This window comes from Canis lupus, chromosome 6 (assembly GCF_003254725.2).
Source record: "Canis lupus dingo isolate Sandy chromosome 6, ASM325472v2, whole genome shotgun sequence".
Classification (NCBI taxonomy): Eukaryota; Metazoa; Chordata; class Mammalia; order Carnivora; family Canidae; genus Canis; species Canis lupus.
Genome location: NC_064248.1, coordinates 58511774 through 58527355, shown reverse-complemented (window position 1 = coordinate 58527355; position 15582 = coordinate 58511774). Strand labels below are relative to the sequence as shown.

General features: G+C 41.5%; 1 protein-coding gene across 12 annotated transcripts in view; it reads left to right on the top strand.

Moving 5' to 3' along the window:
* Positions 1-12890, top strand: part of LRRC8D (leucine rich repeat containing 8 VRAC subunit D) — a 114265-nt gene extending 101375 nt beyond the window's left edge. For all 12 annotated transcript variants that reach the window (XM_049111710.1, XM_025417721.3, XM_049111707.1 and 9 more), the window contains one exon: positions 9884-12890. In XM_049111710.1, coding sequence (XP_048967667.1) covers positions 9886-12462 — 2577 coding nt within the window. In that variant the 5' untranslated portion in view covers positions 9884-9885 and the 3' untranslated portion in view covers positions 12463-12890. The remainder of the gene's footprint in view (positions 1-9883) is intronic.
* The last annotated feature ends 2692 nt before the right edge of the window (positions 12891-15582 follow it).

The window sequence follows — 15582 nt, the reverse complement described above, 5'->3', positions numbered from 1 at the left end:
ATTTCATGGATGGAAGGATGAGGGAGTAAGTAAACAAAGATTCAGGCTAAGGGTTAATGCTTACAATGCCTTTATAAAATTGAGCTGAATTTCCTGGAAGCCACAGCTAAGTGGAGAACACACAGATTCCATTGTTCTTATATCCGTATGTCATGAAAGGCAAACTTCTCTTAGTACCTAGTAGTAAAGAATTTTTATGGGGTTCTTTATATAAAATGCCTTATACAACACAGGGAGTAACAACAGCAGCTTTCACGAGCCCTTCCCACGTGCTGGGTCCTTACTCAGCACTTCGATAGTGGTTACTGACTCCAGCAAACTGTGCACACACAGTTAGATACGGTCAGAACATCTGCATCCAGAACGTGTGCAGAAGGGCGGAAAACCCCATGAGGACAAGGAGAGGGAAAGACTGAGCTTCTGGCAGCTTCCTCGTCTCCGGGAGTCTGCCTCTCTGGAGCTCCTTCCTGCTTGGCCTTTTTGTACCACCCGGCCGTGTGCTAAAATGGTGCTCTTTCACCTCTGTCTCAGAGGTCCCTTGACTTATCACCTGTCCGCCATCAAGAATCAGCCCTTGGGCTCTTATCTCCTGGGGAGGGTGTGCCCAACTTACCTCTGTCTTCCTGCAGAATGTTTACTTCAAAGCCTAACTGCATGCAGGTGGTCTATCCAGATGAATTACCTTCAGAATACCCGGTTAAAAAGAGTTGTATGGTAGTGTCCATCTGGACATTGAAGAGTTCCTGTCAGGGCTGATCATTTTGACTTTGGCATGATCGATGGTGCTCTTAGACGTCACTGTAATTAACAGCGACAGTAAGTGGCTCACAGGTTCAGTGCCTTCGCCCGCTCCTAGAATGCTGGTATTGGTCACCAGGATTCATTCTGGTACAGACCTTTATTAAGGTTGTTTTTTTTTTTTTTTTTTCCCTATGTCATGCCCTGGGGACACAGGGCATGCAGATAAAAGAAACCCTGTTCCTTTAGGTTAGGAATTCAAACCCAGGTAGGGGGAGAAAAGGAGGCGGACAGACGGAACTTGCAGTTCAGCCAGGGTCCTGAGCAACCATTGTCTAACTCTACACTCGTTTCTAGTCCTGATTGGGGGGTGTCCTAACGAACTGCCAAGTAGCCTTTTTAACATTAACTACATGTCCAAGGTAGAGTGTATTAATACCTGAGTATCTTTTCCTGACTTTGAGAAGTTTTCTCACAGCTAGTAAAATCAGCAGCCGGCAGGGTACTCAGGGGCTTTCTAGCAATCTGAGCCAAATCAGGTATAAGGGCCAGTAGGCTCCCAGCTGTCTGTTTTCAGAGCAGATACCCATGGGTTTGTGATGAGGAGGGCTTTCTGCCCCGAAGGCAACACTTGCTGGGAGAGAGGTGCTCCGGGGGTCAGGGAGCTCCATTCTGGTTCAATTTCCTTTCTCCAGTCTCAGACATGTACCATTCATCCTCTGGAGAAGCAGTATTAGAGGTCAGTAAACTTAAAAAGAAAATGGTCAGTTTTGGTCTAAGACGTCTGTCTTATAGGTGGGAAGAATTTAGAAACACAAACAGAACTCCCCTTAGAAATCCCACTGGCTGCCTGGCAAACTGGGTGAAGTTAAGATTAGAAGGATTTGACCAAACACGCCTTTCGGAGCGTGGGATGTCTTTCTCTGGAGCCTTTAATTAAGGCCCATTAGCTGTCAGCTCTTTTTCGGGGCCAATCAGACCATCGCCCTACCTCTTTCTCTATCTGTGCTTCCTCTAGGCTGCTTTCTCAATAAGGCCAGCTACTCATTTATCTTACTGTTATTTTCCTCTTTATCCCCAGCACCTGTATCTAGCACATAGATACTCTGTAAATACTTGTTGAAGGAAATGTAGTTTCTCATAGAGGGTATCCTAAACCAGGCCTGTAGGTGCCCAAGGGTCTGTGAAACTCTGTTGGCCTGAGTTCCTGGCCAAGGCAATGCTAGTGATAATTTGTAAAAGAAACTCTGATGTAGTATGAAATGAAATGTGGAAGCCATTGATTTAGAGGTCCTTTTGTTCTATGGATAAGATCTCATTTTCTAGCTTTCAAACATGGGCCTTGACTTTTAGAATTAAGAGCTAAAAGACAAGTCAAGAAAATACATAATGATGTATGAAAACATTTTTGTTAATTCCTGAGATATTTTGCCTCAGATCTTCTAAAATGTATTGAGAGTTCTATTTTTTAGCTTTGAGGTAGATTTTTCTCTGTGATTAGCGGTACTCTAGAGATAAACTCCAAATAGGTACTAAAATACGCTTTGTGTAAAGTTGTTTTTACAGCTCACAAGTTCTGAATTTTCTTATGTCTTCTCCTTTCAGGTGTTAAAAGGATTTATTGAAAGCTTTTGGAGGGGTGCCTGGGTGGCTCAGTCAGTTAAACATCCGACTCTTGATTTCAGCCATAATCTCAGGATTGTGAGATCAAGCCCTATGTTGGGCATGGAGCCTGCTTAAGATTCTCTCTGCACCTCTCTCTACTTAAAAAAAATAAAAAAATAAAAAATAAATAAAAGAAAAGAAAAAAAAGCTTTGGGGGTTAGTAAAATGGATGGATTTTGCCCAGTCAGTGAAATCTGATTTTAGTAGGTTTTATATGGCCAAATGTTTTGTAAAATCAAGGGATAAGTTCCTAAATGGTTTTTTTCAGTTATTTTTGAGGTATTTAAACCAAAGTAATATTAAAAGAAAATTATTATTTTTTTAAGGTTTTATTTTTAAGCAATCCTTACACCCAACATGGGGCTCAAACTTACACCCAACACGGGGCTCAACCATGAGATCAAGAGTCCCATGCTCTACTGACTGAAAAATCAGAAATAAAATTCTATTACTAAAAATAGAATACTATCTTTAAAAGAAAATTTTAGGGAACCTGGGCAACTCAATCAGTTGAGCATCCAACTCTTGATTTCAGTTAAGGTCATGATCTCGGGGTGGTGAGATCAAGCTGCACTTCAGGCTCTGGGCTGGCCATGGAGCCTACTTAAAATCCTCTTCCCCTCTCCCTCTGCCCCTCCCCCATCTTAAAAAAAATGAAGAAAATTACATATAATCTTTTAAGAAGGAGTAACACCAAGTGAGTTGTATTTGTATATAGAATTATATTAGCTAGAATATCTTGCATAATTAAAACACATAATACTTATTCATTAATAACTTTAATTAATTAATAAATTAATAGTTAATACTTCTATAATACCAGTAATTCAGAGCTCTGTTTGAAAAAATTGAAAAATTGAAACATTCCTCCTCTCTCATTTTACGTATGAAGCATTTATTTTCTTTAATCATATGAATTTTTCATGTCTGTTTGGGTGTGGCATGTGTGTGCATTTATGCCCAGGTGTATGGATATATGTGTTTACATGTATCTGTTCTTTTCTGATGCATTATTGTTCACCAAAGTCCATCAATTTCCCTCTTTCAGTTCTAGTTCAAAAAACTTTCTCAATTTCCATGAGAAGTGTGTGCTTATAGAGAATGTTAAGCTGATTTTCATATGTACCATAAACAAAGAAGCCTTGGAATGTGAAATCCTCATCCTCATAATGTAATTCTTTAAATCCTTTGCAATAGACAAATTGTAAAGGAGAACCCAAAGAATGTAAGAAATTAATACTGACTAAATGTACCTTCCTCAGATTAAAGAAATCCACTGATAACCTTGTGTATCTATTCTGAGTCCTGATCAAACCTTAAGCTATGGAAGTTAGGTACTGGTCTCTCTCATTGCCTTGACTTTCACATTAGAAAGTTACTTGAGAATCATCATGTACTTTACATGAGTATGAATATGTATTTAATATACTTTGTATGTACTTGTATATGTGAAAAGCAACTTCTATTTCCTCAGTTAATGGTTAAAACACTTCCTGGGAGGTAGAAAGTTTTTACTCAGTTTTTGATGGGTAAAATAGGATAATAGGCACATTTATTGACATCATGTGTTTGAGATAAGAGCTAGTCAGTGGCTGACATGGCAGGAAAGTACTGGTTTCCTGCCTTATGGCCCAGACACTTCTTTAAGACTACATTTAAACCATCCATGCCTTGGTTTGTTTCCATCTTGTGACCTATGAAATGTGCTATCTGTATAGGAGCATTCTAGACTAAGAATGGGATAACATTAGAATTATTTGTAGTATCTCTAACATCTAATTTCTCCCATGTCTGCATGCCTCTGCACTTGGTATTTCTTCTGTCAAAATTGTATTTCCTACCTTCCCCACCACCCCATGACTGTCTGTCTCCTTCTGATCTCAGCCTACAAACCACCTCTCTGTGGAGTCCTCCCGGTTATCAGATGCAGACGATTGTCCTGTCCTGTGCCTCCCGTATTTTGAATGAACCTGGTCAGGGCAGTTTTCTTACCGTGTTGTAATAGCACACTTACTGCTTGTCATCCCCAGTAGACTGGGAAGTTCTGGAGGGCAAGGACTAAGTTAACACCATTTCCGCATTCCCTCCATGGTGCCTGACTCACGGTTTTCTTGAATTCAGAGCACATGTCATGAAAGATCACTGGAGGGAAGGTGATGCTTACATAATTTCATTCCTCTGTCTCTTCAAAGCCAAGGACAATGGTCAGAAGTTCCCCCTTCAGCAGCCAACCTTGGCCAACAACACTGCCATTGGAAGACCGCGTGATAGAGAATGAGATGTGGAGATGAAAGATTCTGTTAGCCATGTCATTTATTAGCCCAGGGAGGTCATTTACGCTTTTTGTGCTTCAGGTTTCTGCATACTGGTAGGCAGTAGCAGTGCCTCAGTCACTGGGTCACTATGAAAATCAGCTGAGGTATTTTATAGGAAAGTAGCTTGCAGGGTGTCTAGGTGGCTCAGTCAGATAAGCGTCTGTCTGCCTTTGGCTCAGGCCACGATCCTGGAGCCCTGGGATCCAGCCCGTGCTGTTTCTCACCCTGCCCCCTTCCCTACTCATTTCTCTCCCTCACTCACTCACTCTCAAATAAATAAAATCCTTTAAAAAAAAAAAAAGTAGCTTGCAAACTGCAAAGCACTGCAAACATGAGAAGTAAAGGAGAGAGGCAGTGTAGTCTGCTAGAAGGAACATGTGGTTTGGCCTTTGATGATATTTTTCAATCCAGATTCCACCACTAATTATTTGATTTCCACAACTCCTGCAAGCCTCTTTCTTTATCTGTCACGGGAAAATAACAACACTGTGGCAGATTAGAGTAATGTTGTGAGGGTTAGATGGAATTTGGACAGTGTTCACTGGCGTTCCATCTGTGCACACTCAGCTATTCCCAGCCAGAGCTTTTGCGCGTGGTATATTCATACCTCTTTGTACTCCTGGGAGACTGGGGCCCTCCTCTCAGGCCGGGGAAGAGAGTCAGCAAGGGGAGGCTGCCAGAAGAAAGTATGGGCTTCCCTGGCCTCTGACCCCAGCCAGACTGTGCATTGCCTTGGGCTGTGGGAAGGCGAAACCTCAGTCTGCTGACGCTGCACATTCATAGGGCAGGTGTGTGTGCTTTTATCATTTCTTTCTGAAACCATCTATTGAAGTTAAAAACATATACCCAAAAAGGCACACAGCATAAGAGTACAGATCATATTTTATAAAGTGAGCAGACCCATGTAACCAGAGTATTCATTCCCATTGATGCCTGATACTCCACTTTGTGAATATACCACGTTGCGTTTTTTCATTCTAGTGGTGCTAGCTTCCAGTTTAGGGTGATTGCAAATAGTGCCACTGTGAACATCCTTGTACATGTCTTTTGATAAGAATATATATTTCTCGGAACGCCTGGGTGGCTCAGTGGTTAAGCAAATGCCTTCAGCTCAGGGTGTGATCCTGGAGTCCCAGGATCGAGTCCCACATCGGGCTCCCAGCATGGAACCTGCTTCTCCCTCTGCCTCTCTCTGTGTGTCTTTCATGAATAAATAAATAAAATCTTCTTTAAAAAGAATATATGTTTCTCATGGGTACCGATGGAATTGCTGGGTCATAGAATATACACATGTTCAGGTTAGTAGATATTAACTCAAAAGTTTCCCAATATGGTTTTACCATTTTACTCCTACCAGCAATGTTTAAGAGTTTCGATTGCTCCACATCCTTACCAGCACTTGGTATTATCTGTCTTTTTAATTTTCGAAATTCTGGTGGATTTTATAATATTGTGCAGCAATTTGGAAATAGAACTGTTCCCTCAGTCCCCAAAACTTGAAACTCCAAACTTTCATATATTCATTTTCAGGAATGCATCTTGCACAAAAGCAGATTATACCAGATATAAAGGTGTTGTGTTTAAGATTTTATTTATTCATGAGAGACACAGAGAGAGAGAGGCAGAGACACAGGCAGAGGGAGAAGCAGGCCCCCTGTGGGGAGCCTGATATAGGACTCAATCCCAGGACCCCGGGATCATGACCTGAGCCAAAGGCAGACGCCCAACTACTAAGCCACCCAGGTGCCCCAAGATGTAAAGGTTCTGTTGCAGTGCTTTGCATGAGGAAGGAAGGCGACACAAAATAGCTTCCATCATCATCATCGTCATCATCACTAAATGCCTTCCCTGTTCGTTAGAAGGGAGAGAGTAGGTCACTGTGGATCAAAGGTGAATAATAACGCATAGTCTCTGCCCAAAAGGAGCTTTATACTAGATGAAGAGACAAATACGAGATTATTACAGATTATTAGGCCATACAATAGGAGTTTGGGCAAAGAGGTCATACTTGAGCTGGTTCTTGAGGAATAAGTAGGAGTTCACCAGAAAGAACAAGGGAAGTGAGCTGGAGGAGATGGCAGGGGCACAGAACCCTTGGCAGACAGCGACAGAGTATATAGCCCAACCTTGCAGGCTGGTCTCTGTTGCTCAGATGTTGTCACCCATGCTGGGATGTGGGGGCTGAGCTAGTGAAGGGTCATTGTGAAGTTAGAGTCCTCTCACGCTGTGTTCTCTGTCCCCACCTTTTGACTTTTTTCCCCCTCCCTTGGAAGAGTGATCGACCTCCTCTTCTCTCCTGGAATCAAAGCCTGTCCTGAGTCCAAGGTGCTTTAAAACCACAGATGAAGTTTTAACAGCTACAGAATCCTTTTACAAGGATCCCATGGTTTCTTTGCTCTGTGATCCTTTAGCTGTTTACTTTTATGCAGAAGCCTGTCTTAGAGTTTTTATTCTTGAACTCCTTGAAGTTGTAGTGTGGTGGCATTTAAGCTTAATAAAATGCTCGTCTGCCCAATACCATATGTAGAGAGTGGTTCAGTGTTCTTGAGGAATTTGGAGGAGGAGGAGGAGTGTGCTGAAGATGATGATCAAGAGCCACATAGTCTTTCCTTGATCAAGCACCTGCTATGTGCATCAGGCATTGGTCATATGGGAATAAGGAGGAAGGACATGGTCCCTGGCCCCATTGAATTTAAAATCTAGTGTGGGGAAAAAAAAAAAATCTCATGTGGGATCAGACAAGTAATCAGTTGGTTCCACCACAGTGTGACAAGAGTAAAGAAAAATCTTATTAGAAAGAAGTATTATGTGCAAACAATCCTGGGTTTTTTTCTATTATTTATACCGATGGCCCTTTAAGACAAGACCATGGTCCTTGAGTGTGACCATATGGAGTTCTTTGCCGGGAAGAAACCTGTGAGGTGTGTTCTGCAATCTCTATATGTGAAATAAGAGTCACTCTGTAACCTGTGGCTCAGTGCTGTGTCTTGTGCATTCTATATAGGGACCAAAGAGCTCACGTGACGTGTGGTTGAACTATTTCTTATTTAGTTGGGCCCACTGTGCATTCCAATAGCCTTCCTTCCTGCTTAAATTCCTGACCACTCATAAAACCAAACACACAGTGAGATACAAGAGCTCAGAATAAAGGGATTCCAGTGGGAATGTTGTCTCCCACTCCCTTGGTCATTTTTAAATAAAGACTGGGTGCCAGGCATTTCATACTTAAGCCCAGAAGTCTAGAAATGTGATTTCTAGAGATTTTTCACAAAATATAAGTACAACGGAATAAGTGAGATGCATTTGGAGTTCTTGGGCTTACATTTACCTAGTTACATAAAAGATATTTCACATTAAAAAAAAAACCAAACTACAGATATGAGAATTGCTATTATAATTGAATAGAATTATATTTTATAGGTGTATATGGAGAGTTTCAGAAGAAATAAGACGTGGTCTAAAACAGAGCAAGCAGAGTCAAAAATACTGATACGACCACTCTGTTTTGTCATCCAAGGGAGACACTAGTAACTAGTCATGTAACACTTTCCTGCTGAAACGGGAGTCAGCCTCAGAATCCCTCTCAACACAGCATTCCATAATTAGATAAAAATCTATCTTCTTTCCTTTATTTTAAACAATAATGTATTCCCAGAACATTAGGTATTTGCCTGACTTTTATCTGTTATTTTCACTAGCTTTTCAAAGAAATACATCATTTTATATATGAATATTGGAACCTGGGAGCATTCCAAGAAAGTAGGCTATGATAATGTTACATTTCAAGAAGTTGAAACTTCTGAATTCAAGACGATAAACATTTATTTCACATATGTGATTACAGAAGCCCATTCCAATTACTTGCCCTATAAACATTGTGTTTTTCTTGGTTTCTTCCAGAATGATTGTCCTTGGTACTTTTATTCTTTGTAGGAATAGTTTCAGGACTAAAATGCTGCCAACTGTCAGTGAATGGTGACGACATTCTCGGGTGTCCTGGTACTGGAATTCCCTTCATTGCTGGGGTCTCCTGCTTTGGTAGAGGTCAAAGGTCTTGCCCTGACCTATTTCATCTTGTGTCACTGATTGTCCCTCCTGTGTCTCTGGCCCTCTTTTCATACCACATGCTGTTCCACAGGTACTACATCCAAGGCCAGACTTTCAGCTATATATAACCGATAAATCCCAAGTATGTATACTAAGGGTCCTCTTAAACTCTAGACCCTTAGGGGCACCAGGGTGGCTCAGTGGTGGAGCATCTGCCTTCGGCTCAGGTTGTGATCCTGGGATTCTGGGATCAAGTCCCACATTGAGCTTCCCATATAGAGCTTGCTTCTCCCTGTGCCTATGTCTCTCATGAATAAATAAAATTTTTAGACCTTAAAAAAGTAAACTCTAAACTCTAATTTTTGCTGTCCATGGCACATTTCCACCAGAGTGATAATGTAACGAGGTAACAAATACTTATGGCCAGAAGGTGTGCTAAGAGCTTTATAATCAGTGCTTAATTGAGGCTTTCCAGTAACCCTCAGAAGTAATCATCCCCATTATATAGATGGGAAACAGGAAGGCTTGGAGAATCATACCATTAGTAAGGGGTAAACCAGAGTCTGGTACACAAGGCTTATCGAAAGTTTAATTAGTATATACAGACGTTTCCATTTTGGCTTGTACAAAACAGAAATCATCTCACTTCTCTCCCTAAAACTCCAGTCTTCACTTTAAACAAGTCCAGTCCACAGCAAATACCATCTTGTTCAAGGTCCAGGAAGTACAAGTCTTTCAATTCTACCTCTAAAACAGATCTCAAAAAATAAAAATAAAAAAATAAATAAAACAGCTCTCAAACTTTTCTCCTCTAACCCTTGTAGGCCATCAGCAAACTGCCCTTATGTCTCACCTGCAAGGCATCTTTTATTTCCCACCGTTTTTTGTTTTTTTTTTTTCTCTCTTTTCTTGGGCAAGGAGAGAAAAGCTCCTATGACAAAGCACCATTTTTCTCATATGTGTTCCTTTTATTTTATTTTTTACCACACCTATCGTGGATAAAAAGCTAGGATGTGGAGGAGAACATTTTAGTTTGGAGCAAGTAAAGAATTTTTTTTCATTTAATGTTTTTCGCTTGCATCTTTGTAATGATGTTCTTTTGTTTTCTTGTTCTCCAGGAATGTTTACCCTTGCGGAAGTTGCTTCACTTAATGACATTCAACCAACTTACCGAATCCTGAAACCATGGTGGGACGTGTTTATGGATTACCTGGCTGTCGTTATGTTGATGGTAGCCATCTTTGCAGGAACCATGCAACTTACCAAAGATCAGGTGGTCTGCTTGCCAGTATTGCCATCTCCTGTAAATTCAAAGGCACACACACCACCGGGAAATGCCGACGTTACCACCAGTATCCCCAAGATGGAAGCAGCCACTGACCAAGACCGAGATGGGCGGACGACAAGTGACATTTCCTTCGGCGCATCTGCTGTGACACCTGACATACCTCTCAGAGCCACATATCCTCACACAGATTCGACAGTTCCAAATCAGGAGACAAAGAAAGAGAAGAAAGATCCAACAGGCCGAAAGACAAACTTGGATTTTCAGCAATATGTATTTATTAATCAGATGTGTTACCATCTGGCCCTTCCGTGGTATTCTAAGTACTTTCCATACCTTGCTCTTATACATACTATTATTCTCATGGTCAGTAGCAACTTTTGGTTCAAATATCCCAAAACATGCTCAAAAGTAGAACATTTTGTTTCAATATTAGGAAAGTGCTTTGAATCTCCTTGGACTACTAAAGCGTTGTCCGAGACAGCATGTGAAGACTCGGAGGAAAACAAGCAGAGAATAACAGGTGCCCAGACTCTACCAAAGCATGTGTCTACCAGCAGCGATGAAGGGAGCCCCAGTGCCAGTACCCCAATGATCAACAAAACGGGCTTCAAATTTTCAGCCGAGAAGCCTGTGATCGAAGTCCCCAGCATGACCATCCTAGATAAAAAAGATGGGGAACAGGCCAAAGCCCTGTTTGAGAAAGTAAGGAAGTTCCGTGCTCATGTGGAAGACAGTGACTTGATCTACAAACTCTATGTGGTCCAAACATTTATCAAAACAGCCAAATTCATTTTTATCCTCTGCTATACTGCAAACTTTGTCAACGCAATCAGCTTTGAACACGTCTGCAAGCCCAAAGTGGAGCACCTGACCGGTTATGAGGTATTTGAGTGCACCCACAACATGGCTTACATGCTGAAAAAGCTGCTTATCAGTTACATATCCATTATTTGTGTTTATGGTTTTATCTGCCTCTACACTCTCTTCTGGTTATTCAGGATACCTTTGAAGGAATATTCTTTCGAAAAAGTCAGAGAAGAGAGCAGTTTCAGTGACATTCCAGATGTCAAGAACGATTTTGCGTTCCTCCTACACATGGTGGACCAATATGATCAGCTGTATTCGAAGCGCTTCGGTGTGTTCTTGTCAGAAGTTAGTGAAAATAAACTTAGGGAAATTAGTCTGAACCATGAGTGGACATTTGAAAAACTTCGGCAGCACGTGTCCCGCAACGCCCAGGACAAGCAGGAGCTCCATCTGTTCATGCTGTCGGGTGTGCCCGACGCCGTCTTCGACCTCACAGACCTGGATGTCCTAAAACTTGAACTGATTCCAGAAGCTAAAATTCCCGCTAAGATCTCTCAGATGACCAACCTCCAAGAGCTCCACCTCTGCCACTGCCCTGCAAAAGTTGAACAGACTGCTTTTAGCTTCCTCCGAGATCACTTGAGATGCCTTTATGTGAAGTTCACCGACGTGGCTGAAATCCCTGCCTGGGTGTATTTGCTCAAAAACCTTCGAGAGTTGTACTTGATAGGCAACTTGAACTCTGAAAACAATAAGATGATTGGACTCGAGTCTCTCCGAGAGTTGCGGCACCTTAAGATTCTCCACGTGAAGAGTAACTTGACCAAAGTTCCCTCCAACATTACAGATGTGGCCCCACATCTTACAAAGTTAGTCATTCATAATGACGGCACTAAACTCTTGGTACTGAACAGCCTTAAGAAAATGATGAATGTCGCCGAGCTCGAACTTCAGAACTGTGAGCTGGAGAGAATCCCCCATGCCATTTTCAGCCTCTCAAATCTGCAGGAACTGGATTTAAAATCAAATAACATACGCACCATCGAGGAGATCATCAGTTTCCAGCATTTAAAACGACTGACGTGTTTAAAATTATGGCATAATAAAATCGCCACCATTCCTCCCTCCATTACCCATGTCAAAAACTTGGAGTCGCTTTATTTCTCTAACAATAAGCTCGAATCCTTACCGGTGGCAGTGTTCAGTTTACAGAAACTCAGATGCTTAGATGTCAGCTACAACAACATTTCAGTGATTCCGATAGAAATAGGGTTGCTTCAGAACCTACAGCATTTGCATATCACTGGGAACAAAGTGGACCTTCTGCCAAAACAGTTGTTCAAATGCGTGAAGTTGAGGACTTTAAATCTGGGGCAAAACTGCATCACCTTCCTGTCCGAGAAGATCGGTCAGCTGTCCCAGCTCACTCAGCTGGAGCTGAAGGGGAACTGCTTGGACCGCCTGCCAGCCCAGCTGGGCCAGTGTCGCCTGCTCAAGAAAAGCGGGCTTGTTGTGGAAGATCACCTTTTTGACACCCTGCCACTAGAAGTCAAAGAAGCATTGAATCAAGACCTCAATATCCCCTTCGCGAATGGGATTTAAACGGAGACGATTGCGTGCACATCCGCGTGCAGACCGAACTTCCTAGATGGCAGACACTCACGTACCAGTTATTGCAAGATAATGCATTTTAGGAGTAGATACATCTTTAAAAATAAAACACAGAGAGGACGCATAGAAGGCTGATAGAAGACGTACCTGAATGTTCCATGTTTGTAGTGTTTTCAGTCGTTCATTTCCAAGTCTTTTTTCTTTTCTTTTCTTTTCTTTTCTTTCTTTTCTTTTCTTTTCTTTCTTTTCTTTTCTTTCTTTTTTTTTTTTTTTCCTTTGGGGAAAGGGAAGGAACGATCATAATCACTAATCTCGGTTTCTTTTTAAATTGTTTGTAACTTGGATGCTGCCGCTACTGAATGTTTACAAATTGCTTGCTTGCTAAAGTAAATGATTAAATTGACATTTTTCTTACTATACCACCTTTTTGGAGGTGTCTTGATTTACTTTGCCGATTATGGTGCAATAGTGCTTTACCTCAGACCACATAAAGACATGTCAGGTCCCAACCTGTTAAATTTGGGTTTGCTGAAATACTGATTTTCTTCCTGTTTTAATAAGCACTTCTTGTGACATTGGGCTAGGGCTACTACTTCTGAGAACCCTATTTTATCGATTTTACACTTTTGAAGGCCTGGAACACAGTAAAGCTGTGTAGGTGGTGAGAGGAGGGGAGGTTATTTGTTCATTTTTGAAAAAAAAGAAAACATCCCTCCCTTACTAATAGCTGTTTTTCCATAGTCTGGAGTTATTCCGAGACACATTTTTCTATCAGTACTATAAGATTGCCAGTAAATAAATGTTTTTTTTTAAATTATAACCAAGGCAAAATTTTTTTTCAATTAACTTATTCGTTAGAGAGAGTGAGCATGCATGCACAAGCACAGCAGGAGGGACAGAGAGAGGGAAAGAATCCCAAGCAGACTCTGTGCTGAGCATAGAGCCCGATGTGGGGCTCAGTCTCATGACTGAGATCGCGATCTGAGCCGAAACCAAGAGTCAGACACTTGACCAATTTACAACAACCCAGGTGCCCCGCAAGACAAAATTTTCAGTGGCTTAGTGATTAATGCTTTTTGATATATCAACATTCAAAAGATAAGCCAAAATCAAAGCAATTATTATTAATTTCTTGCCCTTTTCAGTGTTGTGGGGAAAAAATAGGACTTGTGGTTCATCAAATTGGAAACCTGACTTTATTCGTTTTAGCGATGGGCTATATTTCCTGTGTTTCCTGTGGCTAGGAGGGATCATGTCCAGGGAAATTCTGGTGGAATATACTTTTTAGATGATGGTTTTCCTTCTCTAACCTACAAAATGTCCAAATCCAGCTCAGAAAACAAAGAGGTTCCCTGCCACCTGTTTAGGTATTGGTCAGCAGGTGTTTCTTAGCCTTTCTGCAGATGTGTTTTTTTCAAGAGAAGAGGACTGTTCGCCACTCCGGATGACAAAGTACTGTCCTCTCTGTATGAGACTGGACTCATCTAATAAGACGCTGGAGGGGCACCTGGCTGACTCAGAAGAGCGTGCAGCTCTTGATGTCGATTGTGAACTTAAGCCCCATGTTGAGTGTAGAGATTACAAAAACAAAATAAATAAACTTAAAAAAAAAAAAAGACATTGGACATTCTCTTGTCACTCCTTAGCATGACTTGTAGGATTTTCGCAGAGAATGTGAAAAGATGGACTCACATCCTTGCTTTTCCTCTCAAAGCTGGTTTCAGGGTACTGGCCTGTAGCAAGTGGTGGTGAATCTTCCCTGGCTGTAGAGTTTATAAATACTCTGAGAAGTGATATTACTAATAAAGCTTTGACCTCTCTGGCTGAATTAAAAACTGACCCCAGCTACAGCATCCCAGCCACTCTCTTCCCTCCTGAAAGACTAGTTTATAAAATCTCAAGTTCAGAAAATCAGAGGTCAAGGGCAAATTTGGGATATATAAGCAAATTGACTATGTATGCACCTTCCATTTGTCTTCAGCATTCACTGATGTCTTCACTAGTATTGATTATGCACCTACTATGTGACTGGCCAGTCCAGGGAACTGGGAATTCGCTGTTGGAATGAGCCAAAATCTCTGGCTCCTGGAGCTTTACTGCTATCAGAGCGCACTGCCATCAGCAACTTTGAGTTTAGTTACTGGGTGACTTGGAGTTTAGGAGAGACAGTCAGGGAAGGTGCTAGTAAGACTTTTTCCTTTATAAAAAGTGACAAATGGGCAAGAACTATTGGCAAAGTGGGGGAGAGAATATTAGTAATGCAAATTATACAAATGATGAATTACAGTTGTAATCTAGAAGGCGTGTAGAATCTGTGAATGAATGATGGCTGGGAGGGGGCACAGTTAAAGAGGAGCTTCAGAGAAGTTTTGCACCTGTAAACTTTCCTCTATGTTTCCTTCCCGCCAGCCACATAGGGCACTGTTCTCCTTGCATAGTAATGCCACCACCAGATGTGGGTACAGCGTTTTTAGAAGGATGTTTCATTGTCTTGCTTGTGAGATAAACAGGCCAGATCTTAACAATCCTTGCTTTACAGACTAGGAAACGTGTCTTCCTTTCTTAAAACGAGTGCATGTTGTCTTTGAAAGGCGTAAATGGCAGGACCCCCCGCTGTTCACCTTGCTTTTCAGGGAGATCTGTAGGACCCAGTCTGTGTGACACTCCCAAGCTTGACAGCTGGCACCTGCCCGTGGGCACCTGTTTTCTAATCAATACTTGGGGTTCAGTCACTTAGAACTGATTGGTGTTACATGCCTTCAAACAACATCAAGGGATACCTTTTCTCTTACCCAAACTTCTATTGACTTTATCAGCCCTTAATGATTTCCTTGAACTCTGAAGAGTTCATGGTCAATTGATTTAAGTGCCTCATTCCTTGCCACTGTTTGCAAATAACAATATTTTAAAAGAGGTTTCACAAGAAATGCTGATTCATCTAGCAAACTTCAAATATACTGGGTCTTGGAGTCTCAACAAAACAGCAGATGAGATTATGGAGAAATAACACTGTCAGTCCATGTGTCTTCACCAATTTTTGTTGGCACCGCACACCCCAGACATGGGAGAAAAACAAGTTAGAATGTATGAGTTTCGGCTTGCTAGTATTTT